At 46.2% G+C, this 10,825-nt stretch overlaps 1 protein-coding gene across 1 annotated transcript; it reads right to left on the reverse strand.

Annotated features, from left to right (window-relative positions):
• Nucleotides 1–7,160: 7,160 nt before the first annotated feature.
• LOC118881231 (GRB2-associated-binding protein 3-like) lies at nucleotides 7,161–10,825 on the reverse strand. The gene is given in 3 exon segments (XM_036825955.1): nucleotides 7,161–8,258; nucleotides 8,261–9,119; nucleotides 10,805–10,825. Coding segments are annotated over 3 exon segments (1,797 nt in total). The 3' UTR covers nucleotides 7,161–7,341.

Raw genomic sequence — 10,825 nt, forward strand, 5'->3', positions numbered from 1 at the left:
GGAGGGGGAGGGGTAAGATGTGACAGGGTGAGAGAGTGGGATGGACATATATACACTACCAAATGTAAAATAGATAGCTAGTGGGAAGCAGCCGCATAGCACAGGAAGATCAGCTCGGTGCTTTGTGACCACCTAGAGGGGTGGGATAGGGATGGTGGTAGGGAGACACAAGAGGGAGGGGATATGGGGATATACGTATGCATATAGCTGATTCACTTTGTTATACAGCAGAAACTAACACAACATTGTAAAGGAATTATACTCCAATAAAGATGTTAAAAATAAAAATTAAAAAATTAAAGGAAAGAAGAAAAAAAAATGAATATGCACAGAATTTATTATCCCATTCCTACAAATAAAGCCTGGGTTATTGTAGAGGCTGAGGGAACACATTCCCTTTGGTAACTTATTCTAGGGATTAATAAAAAATAAAAAATAAAAAAGAGCGAGAAACACATGTCCCTGTAGTCCCTCAGCCAACCTCATATTTCTTTGACCAAGTTATATCACAGACCCTTTTCTTAATCAGTTACTGGACAGGGGAAATAAAATTACCATGGGAGGGGCCCAGCTCCCTTGAAGCACACAGATGCCTGACATCTGAACAAAATAAAGGTTCTTTATCAAGAGAGAAGGGAAGAATGACAGCCAACAGTAGCTGCCACATTTCCTTCCTGGTTAGGATGTTAAGTTCTTTCAGTTTAATGGAGAAAAGGGAGAGATGACCTGGCCAGTACAACTTGGCTTGCCTGAGCTGGGTTCCCTGTCAGGATATGCTGCCTATGCTAGGTATCTGTGGTTGGGACATTGTTGGGGCCTGAGATTCTAATTGGAGCAATGGGTTGTGGGTTCAACCCCATGGTCTTTAAGGCAACTCACAGTCCTTACTGTGGGCCTGGTATTGTGCTAGGCCACTAGCACAGTATTTCACATAATCCTCATCTTAATGTGCAAATCAAGGACTATTTTCCCTACCTTCAGATAAGGAATTGAGATTAGCCAATTTACCCAAGGTCAACAGTAAGTGGTAGAGTGGGGATTTGAAATCGGGTTAGTCTAAGTATAATATATGTATATATATATATATATATATATATTTTAAATAGAAGTATAGTTGATTTACAGTATTGTATTAGTTTCAGGTATATAGCAAAGAGATTCAGTTTTATATAAATATATATATATATTTTTTTTCAGATTCTTTTCCATTATAGGTTATTACAAGATATTGAATATAATTCCCTGTGCTATACAGTAGGCCCTCGTTATATATATATTTTTGGCCATGCCACGCAGCTTGTAGGATCTTAGTTCCCTGACCAGGGATTGAATCTGGCCCCCAGCAGTGAAAGCACTGCGTCCTAACCACTGGACTGACAGAGAATTCCCAGTAGGCTCTTGTTATTTATCTATATTATATACAGTAGTGTGTATCTGTTAATCCCAAATTCCTAATTTATCCCTCCCCCTCCGCTTTCCTCTTTGGTAACCATAAGTTTGTTTTCTATGTTTGTGAGTCTGTTTTGTAAATAAATTCATTTGTATTTACACTTTAGATTCCACATAGAAGTGATATCATATAATATTTGTCTTTCTCTGTCTGACTTACTTCACTTAGTATGCTAATCTCTATGTCCATCCGTGTTGCTATGAATCGTATTATTTTATTCTTTTTTATGGCTGAATAGTAGTCCATTGTGTGTGTGTGTGTGTGTGTGTGTGTGTGTGTGTGTGTGTATATATATACACACACACACACACACACACACACACCACATCTTCTTTATCCATTCGTCTGTTGATGGACACCTAGGTTGTTTCCATGTCTTGGCAATTTTAAATAATGCTGCTGTGAACACTGGGGTGCATGTATCTTATATTTCTACCATTTGTATCTTACTACCTCTTTCTTCTAATTTAGAGTTTCCATGAGTCTGGGAATAAGCTTGTCTGTGTGTGATTTAGAACCTTGCTTCTCAAAGTGTCTTAGGCTAAGAACCAGACTGAAGAATAAATTCCAATCCATTATGGATCAACATTTTTACAAAATACAATAACAAGAATTACTAGGAAAATGAAATAAAAAAATTATAAAAAACATACAAAATACAAACCCTATTTTCAATGATTCAATCTAGCAAACAAAAAAATACCCTGTCAAATTGCTATGAAGTTTTTTAAGCACTTACTCTTCATTTCTTTTCTTCCCTTGCCACAGTCTGGTCACTGTTGGTAGACTGACAACGGTCTTCAGGTCACCCAGAGCAGCACTGATTTAGACAGCTTTCTGCCTCCATTCTCTTTCCTAGACTGCAACTCAGAATGTTTGATGCTTGGAGGCCTCAGCCAAGATGAGGATGGGAGAATTACTGGTTGTACAGTTGAGCCAAACATCAGAGGAAGAGATTAGATTTTGCACTGTTGTTTTCATGGGGCCTTCACTTTTCATCAACAGACAAATTATACTTGGGAAAACACTTTCTTGATGGTGATTTTCTGTCCTCCTGTTGTGTAGGAAAAATTGATACACAATGATAATATGTGAGATAGAAGAGACCCTGAGGGGGTAAAGAACGTGCACACCAGAGGAAAGATCTGTGTTTGGAGGTTCCCAGCTGGATGTGTCATTGAATGATGATTCATCTTGGCAAAAAAATATACGCTTCTTGATTTGAGTGACTCCAGGGTTGTGTGTGGTTAATACTTGAACATCGTTATTTTTCTGACATAAAAATGACTTCAATCTGGTGAGATATATTTACAAATATATGGGTCCTTTTATTTATTAGGAAAGTCCAAGAAATCTATATTAGGGAATCTTCTAAGAAATGTAGATCTCTTGTCCTCTAAGATTTGGAAAATCTAAAATGATCATGTGTCCAGTGTATGAAACTCTGAGAACTGTACGTATGTGGAAATAAGAATCCACCAGGCGCTCCAGGACGCTCAAACATCTTCCACCTCTCCCTTTCATTCTCAGCAGAACCTCCAGTCCATTGCCTGGCTTATCTACATTACCTCTTTTTATCAGTTCTCTCCGTCTTTGAATCCTGGATCCATCTTTCCAATCAGGCTCTTACCTGTATTCTCAACGCCCTCTTCCCCTTGTCCTTTTGTGATATTCATGGGGCAAAACAATTCTACCTTCTCTATGTTCACCCCAGGCTGCCAAGAGAATCCTGAGAAAGATTACATAACCTGGCAGACCACTTCAATTCATGCTCACCTATTTCAACTGAGCTCAGCACTGCCTGGAAATCTGCCACATTTCTCGAGAGTTGTTTGCTGTCCACATTTTTGCCAACATCATTTCAAATCTTTGTTTCTCTCCTCAAACTTCCTTGCATTCTCTCGTCCTTACTGACTTTTGTCAGAGAAAATAGAAACCATCTGATGGAAACAACCTCAACTTCCTGCCAACAAATCTTCAAACCAAACTGCTTTTGTACCCACTGTCCCTACTTCCTTCCTGTTATTCAATGAAGGAGTTCCTCCTCCTTTCAAGAGCCCCCCTTCCTTTTACCTGCATCCTACCTTTCCTGCTTTCTGAAGAATCTGTCTTTATCAGTTCTCTCATCTCTCTCCTCTGTCTTCAACTTCTTTTCCTCCTCTATTGGCCCAACATCTTGAAAGAGCTGTCCACACATGTCATCCCACTTTTCCACCTCCCATTTATACAACCATCTATCTCCCATCTCCCACTATTCCCCTGCACTATTCTTGATAAAGTCACCAGTGCCCCTACTTGCTATATTCAGTAGGGGCTATTTTGTCTTGATCTTATTTCACCTCCCAATAGCATTTTATCCAGCCAACCAATCCTTTTTCTTAGAAATAGCTTCTTTCCTTGTCCTCAGGGATACCACTCTCTCCTGGTATTTCTCTTTACCACTCAGGTCATTCTTTCAGCATCTCCTGCTCTGAATTATAAACATCTGGCTTCTCTGGGGCTTGGTTCCAAGCTCTCTTCTCTTGTCACTCTACACTCTTCCCCTTGGTGATTTTCTCCAGCCCCAGGATTTCATTTTCCACCTCTATAGCAATGACACCCAACCTACTGTGCTTTATCTCCAGACTACATCTCTCTGTCCAGCTGACCACTCTGGACATATTCACTCAAAGTCTCAGAGGCACCTCTAATTCAATGGGGCCAGTGTAGAGTGTACCTTCCCCTCCAAACTGGCTTCTTCTCTACCCAGTTGTTCAGGCTAGAAACCTGAGGTTCATTTTGGTCATCACCTGCCATCACCACTCTCATCTAAGTAGTTGCTGAATATCTGATCACTTGCACTTCTCTCAATTCCTATTTCTTACCACCTTAGTTCAGACTGCTATTTCCTCTTGTCTGGACTGCTAGCAAATGGTCCCTAAATATGTATTCAGAAAATACATATTTTCCTCTCTACTTAATAGCCTTCAATGGTTTCCCTTTGCTCTTTTTTTTTTTTTTCCTCTCCTTATAAGACTTTTATTAATGCCAGACATGAAAGAGTAAAAGCGTAGTGAATTGTTAAACATCTGCACGGTTGTGGATACAAACGTGGTTTGAACGGGGCCCGAGGAGGAGGCCTTGAGAGGGCGGAAGCCAGGCCTAAGGGGAGCCATCAGTCTCGACCCGGACCCAACGGCCACGACTCAGCTGCTGCTTGCTGCGTGGTGAAGTGGCCTGGGCACTGAGTCCCCAGGGTCACACCATGCGCTTGTAGCCAGGCTGTGTGCTGGGCCTCAGGGCTCCTCCCTCCCCAAGGAAAGCTTAACTCCCAACGTTCCTGGGCCTGTGGACTTAGGCTTGAGACCCTTTGGTCCCCCTTTCTGCATGAGAAAACCCCTGATCTGGAAGTATTTCCTAATGAAAGGAGACGGAAGGAAACGGAGCAAAAAGGAGCTACAGAAAATAATGCGAGATTAATTGCTGCACTGTCCTGTTGATTCCCAGATCTTCTAGAAAGGTGTACTCTGCGCAGTGTACAGACATGCCATGTGTACTTGACTTGGAGTGGTATCTGGGATCATTTCTGTTAAAAAAAACAAAAATCCCTCAGACCCCATCAGAATCATAGCCCTCCATTACACGTGGATTACCTCTGCCGGAAAACAAGATTTGGCCGGCATCGTTGTGACTTACGGTGCCTTTCTCAGGAGCATATGCTGCCGTCAGCTCAAAACTACCTGTATTTTGTGTCCCTGAATCATTATGCCTTTGTGTAGCCATCCATTAGCAGTTTTATCAAAGCAAGACATAATCCCATACACCCTGGGAATCCCATACACCCAAGACATAATCCCACACGCCCTGGTGAAGTCATATTTTTTTAAATCCCTAATCACTTCCAAACAAGTCACACTGCTCAAGTGTCTGTTGTTTCGTGCAGTAAGTATGTCCCTGGAAACGTTTTGTAGAAACAGATTTTTGTTTTTTGGTCAACTGGACGACATTTCACTGCCGACAAAATTTCAGCTGCCTTTACTATTCCAATCTATCCTCAATCTGCTGAGGTACTTGACACTTGGACGTACAGTTTTTCTGCACTGGCCTTTGTCAGGCAATCAGTGACCTAAACACAGGTGGCCCACACATAGGGAAGCCACCATCTATGGGAACTGGCAGTCCGTAGCCCTGGATTCCTGCCTGAGGCTCTGTGACTCCTTGCAAGTCACAGAAGGAAGAAGGCAGCTCCTTACAGGCTCTGGCCGTGGAGCAGGCCGTGGGCTCAGGGAGCCCTCTCGTGGCTCCATCCAGGCTCACTAAGGACTCTTAACTTAGTCAAAGCCCTTGGCAATTGCCCCCCGTCTTGCTCTGGGAAGAAAATGATGTCACCAGACCGTGCTGCTTTGAACATCAAAATTACTTCTTTTCTGGTCTGAAAAACCAAGATTTTGGCACTTACCTTCGGAGCAGTTCGAGAACCTGAAACCCTACAGCAAAGCCTACAGTTGCCCTGCCTAACCCTGGCTGCCGCAGACCTGCCCGCCTATGTGATCCATCCCCATATATGAGACACCGTGGCCGAACAGTGGGCCAGAACCTGCCGACTACCCAGTTGTTCAGATTTGTCTTCTGGCTGCAGGTGCTCAGAAGGATCAGGTAGGGGCATTAAGTAAAACTCCGTGCCCAATCGAGCCTGTCGTCTGGGTCCCCTGAACCCCAGTGCCCCACGAAGGAAAGGGTGACAAGATGCCCTCGTTGCATGGTGGGAACGTGTGCACGCTCCAGAGCTAGTCACCACTAAAGCAGAAGGGAAACATTAGCCAGGAAACCCGAGACTTGAAGTCACCGGTTTTTGGTTGGTTTGTTTGTTGTTGTTTTTTGGGTCATAACAATCACTCAGAAGCTTGAGTCCAGCACAGTGTGGCCAGGGATAGCTTTCCCCGGGGTGGCAAAGGTTCTTCTGCCAGCACTAGCCAGCTCATGGGACACACATGGCAAGGGGACCATGTGAACCAAGCATGGATTTCACACTGATTGTCGGGAGGTGTCTCTAATGGTAACTGCTGATTATGCTAGAGTGCCCCGTTTGGACACCACACAAAGAAACCCTGGCTCGACAGGCATACCTTTCAAGTGGAAAAGCACCTGCTCAAAATCCTATGAAAGGGAGAGGAGATGATGAGCCATCCCGTGTCTGCACGTGTTTCCCACGCGTCTCCGAAGTTACCCTAAGTGACTGAGGCAGCATTAGACGGCGGAAGGAGCCGGGCTCGCTGTCTCACTCCATGAGTCATCCTGGGCCAAGCGTTCCCTTCTCTGGTTCTTGGTATTTTTTTCCTCGAAGTGGGAGCAGTGATCGCCGCCAAGCCTAGCTTCCGAGGTCTTTGAGTGGAAGAGATGAGACGGTGCGTGTGAAAGCATGCCGGGAAAAGGCCAACAGCAAAGGGACACCCGGCCACAGGCGGGTGCTTAAGCACAACGATGTCCCTAGAGCCAGCGGGGTCATCTGATATGCTCATGCCTGATCTCGGGACTCAATGCTCCTGTCACTCGCATTGTCTTCCTGCCACCATCCCTAGGCTTGGTGTCTTGCACTGTGTCCTCAGGGGTGGGGACAAGATGGTGTCCAGGCGCGTCTCTCCTCGGATCATTCATGATTCCAGCAGAAGCACAGGACAGAGGTCGAGACTTCAGGCGCTGGAGTCAAAAGATGTCATCCTGTTGGCTCCAATCTGCACGTCAAAGGCTCCACTGGAGAAGATTTCTGACGCCTCTTTTGCTTTGGTGGCTCCCACCCTGCCGGGATGGAGCTGTCTACGTCCCGGCGCACCGGCCTGAGGCTCGGCAGGGGCGAGCGCGGCCGCTGACGAGGGCCGGCCCCCCTCAGAGCCCCTGCCCGCAGCCCAGCGCCGTCACGCTTTGGACTGCCTCTCGTCCGTCCACTCCTGCTTTGTGCTCTGCAGAGCTTGCGTCTTCTGCTCGTCCACTTGCACGTAGTCTACTCTCTGCTCCTCTGAGAAGAGGAGTTTCTGCTGCACAGGGGCTGGTGACACTGAGTTGAAGTCCAGGGCTAAATAATCCAGGCTGAATTTCCTCGTCCACGTCAGGGCTCCACTGCTCAGCAAGTTGGCTTCTCCGTGCTCCTCCATTTGCATGTAGCTTTGTTCCTCTTCTCTGGAAACAGAATTGGCAAAAAATCTTGCAGAATTAATACCATTTCTTTCTGGAGAGAGAAAGCTGGTTCGATTGCAAGGCACAGTGCGGGTTCTGGTGAGAGACGTGTGTTCCCAGATGGTGGAGAGGCTTTTCAGGTCCAGGGGAGGTGACCGTGGTTTCCTCTGATGCTTGAGATCTCTATTCACGGGGGGAGGCTCCAGGTCCGCTGGGAGCTCAGGCAATGGGCTGGAGATGCTTCCTGAGCTCATTGGGATATAGTCGTCAGGGCTGCAGTGGGGTCCGAGAGCAGAGGCGATGGCCTGGGGGCCCATGGGCACGTAGCTGTCCTCAGTGCTGGTGGAAGCCGGAAGGGACATTGGGAAGAACCTGCACGGCAAATTTAAACTTAGCCGCTTATCTCGGTGTCTTAAAGATTGGCCTTCTACATCACCTTTCCAGGTTCTCATGTTATCTAAACCGGAGAGAGAGATTCTTCTCGGTACCACAGCGCCTTCTGGCTTCTTGATGCCACTGGGCCCACCACACGGGAGCTGCTCCTCGTGGCGCCGTTCAGAGAGATGGCTCGGCTTAGGGGGGCGGGGAGGTGGCGTGTTGGACATAACATCTAGTCCTTTTACCCCATAGGGCAAGGAAGCTTGGTTTTGATCTCCCTGGAATTTAAGGAAGTTTCCAGCACTGGTAAAGAAAAGTGGTCCCTGGACGGGCCATTGACATCTCTTGTCCAGATCAGGGCAGCCTGGGGCCTCGTGGAAAGGGCCTCTTGAGAACTGTTCCCAGGGCGTGAGGGGCAGGCCAGGTTCCCGGAGGGCAGTGGCTGCGGGCCGTCCACAAAAACGTCGTCGAAGGACGCCTGTTCCAGTGAGCGCTCCGAGTTTGACCAGCTGTCACATCTGGTGGGGAGACTGGCGTGGTGCAGTCTTCCCGTCTCGCAGTTGGACAGAATCAGATAATCAGGGAGGAAGAGAAACCCTGCCTCACTTCCGGTTTTCTCAGTGGCTGCCATACTAGTGCTCGGGTCATCTCTTGGCAGGGAGCTGACAGCAGGGGCGGTGTGAAGGGAGCTGGCGGCGGAGGGCTGCTCGCAGAAAGGCGCGCGAGAGCCGCTCTCCACAGAATCTGCTCTGTCATCCAGGTGGCCGAGGTTGCACACCTGACTGATGCTGTGCACCCACACCTGCATTTCCTCCTCCGTCTTGGCCACCAGATAGAACGTGCGAGATGCAGTCTTGACAACGAACACGAAATGCTTCTGGAATTCCTTACGAAGGAAGCCCGGGCCCGCGTGCTTCCAGACGGCGCACTCGCTGAGGTCGATGGCGCGGATGGGCTTGCGGGCGCGCTGGCTGCGGTAGTACTCCAGGACGTCGCGGTCGCCGCTCAGGCGGCCCCGCCGCAGCATGAACCAGCGCCTGCGTCAGGCGTAGCGCTGCAGCTTCCTCTCGGGGGGGGGCGACTTGACGAACCAGCCCGTGCACACGCGTCGCCCGCGCTCATCGTGCCGCGCTTCCTCCGGCTGGGCCGGCGCCCACGGCGGGCTCCCTTTGCTCTTAGGTTAAAGTCTAAAAATTTTAACCCTGCCCATTGCTTCAAGCTCATCTTAAATCTCATGCATGTTTTCCCTCTCTTGCTGTGCTTCACTTTTTATTTCCTTAAACAGTTTAAGTTCTGTCCTACTTCCAGGCCTCAGAACATGAGAGGGGATGGAGAGGTCAGAGGGTCCTGAAGAGGGCCCAGGGCCTGGCTATCAATACAAATTAGTATCAGTACAAATCTACCCTTGCTTCAGAGACACGCCCTCCCCCTGTTCTTTGCAGTTCTAAGGGGTCTTTAAATATGTGGCTCTCTGCTAAAGTTCTCATCACCTCCCTCTTTGTTGTCCAACTCCCACTCATCCTCCATATCTAGCTGAGTGTCACCTTCTCATGGAAGTCTCCCCCTAACCTTCAGTCTAGGTGAGTTGCTCTCTTAAAAGCTCCTACTTCTCATTTAGTAGATATCACAATGATAATAAAATTGTGTCATTAACTTTGTAATGTCTCTTTCCACTCCTAGCTATGAAATCTGTGAAGGTAGAATCCATGTCTGCTTATTTACTGCTTTTTCTTCAGCACCCGACATATTTACTGCTTATTTACAACATATTTATTGCTTATTTACTGCTTTTTCTTCAGCACTCAACATAGTACTTAGAGCATAGTAGGTTCTGAATGAATAAATGTACATCTCATAATGACTCTGATTTGAGGCAAAGTCCAGGGAGAAGCCAGTCTGCCTCTGTTTTTTTTTAATTTAATTATTTTATTTATTTATTTTTGGCTGCATTGGGTCTTCGTTGCTGCGCACCGGCTTTCTCTAGTTGCAGCGAGCGGGGTCTACTCTTCATTGTGGCGCGCGGGCTTCTCATTGCTGTGGCTTCTCATTGCGGTGGCTTCTCTTGTTGCGGAGCACAGGCTCTAGGTTGCCTCTGTTTTTATTTGGATCTCATCCTCATTATATATGCAAGTAGAAATTATTCTGTAAGGAGACTGATTAGTTATTTATGTTGCATACTAACCTTATTTACTAACTCAGCCCTGGTGGAGACATATGATAGTATCCGGTTTGGGAAATGATATCCCCCTCCTCTATGTAATCCAGAAAGATGTCTTCAAATAGACATGACATTCCGGGTTGTATATGGGACAAATTCTAGACTTTATTATACAATGGCTTCTTGATCGTGGAAAAAAAAGATATTTTTCTTGAATAATGGTAAGGGAAAAAGAAGGGTAGTAGGCTGTCTCATTTTTCAGGTTGTTAGCACATAAGCAACAATGATGGATAATGAACATGTATGAACAACGCTCAGTGTTGTAATCAAATAAAGCCTTCTACATAGTTAATCTAATCTATATTTAAGGTTATGTGCAACAATTATTGCTCTGAATGGAATTAGGCATTTATGTTAAGCAGTGGGTTGTAATTCATATGTATATTTTAAAAAAATCATCAAGCAAAGTATTTCTGAGACCAACTTCAGGCACTCAAAAAAATATCATTTCCCTTTTTCCCTCTCAAGTGCGGAGATGGTCCATTTTTGCTTTCCACTTAGAAATGGTGAGTAAGGAGGCAGAAGGTGTTATAATGAAAGTCCAGGTCTAGTGATTGGCACACAAGTTGTGTCCAGCTGTTTTTTTATGGTGTTAGCACTGATCTTACCATATGGTTCCACTTGAGCAT

The sequence above is a fragment of the Balaenoptera musculus genome, chromosome 1 (genome assembly GCF_009873245.2).
Source record: "Balaenoptera musculus isolate JJ_BM4_2016_0621 chromosome 1, mBalMus1.pri.v3, whole genome shotgun sequence".
NCBI classification, from domain to species: Eukaryota; Metazoa; Chordata; class Mammalia; order Artiodactyla; family Balaenopteridae; genus Balaenoptera; species Balaenoptera musculus.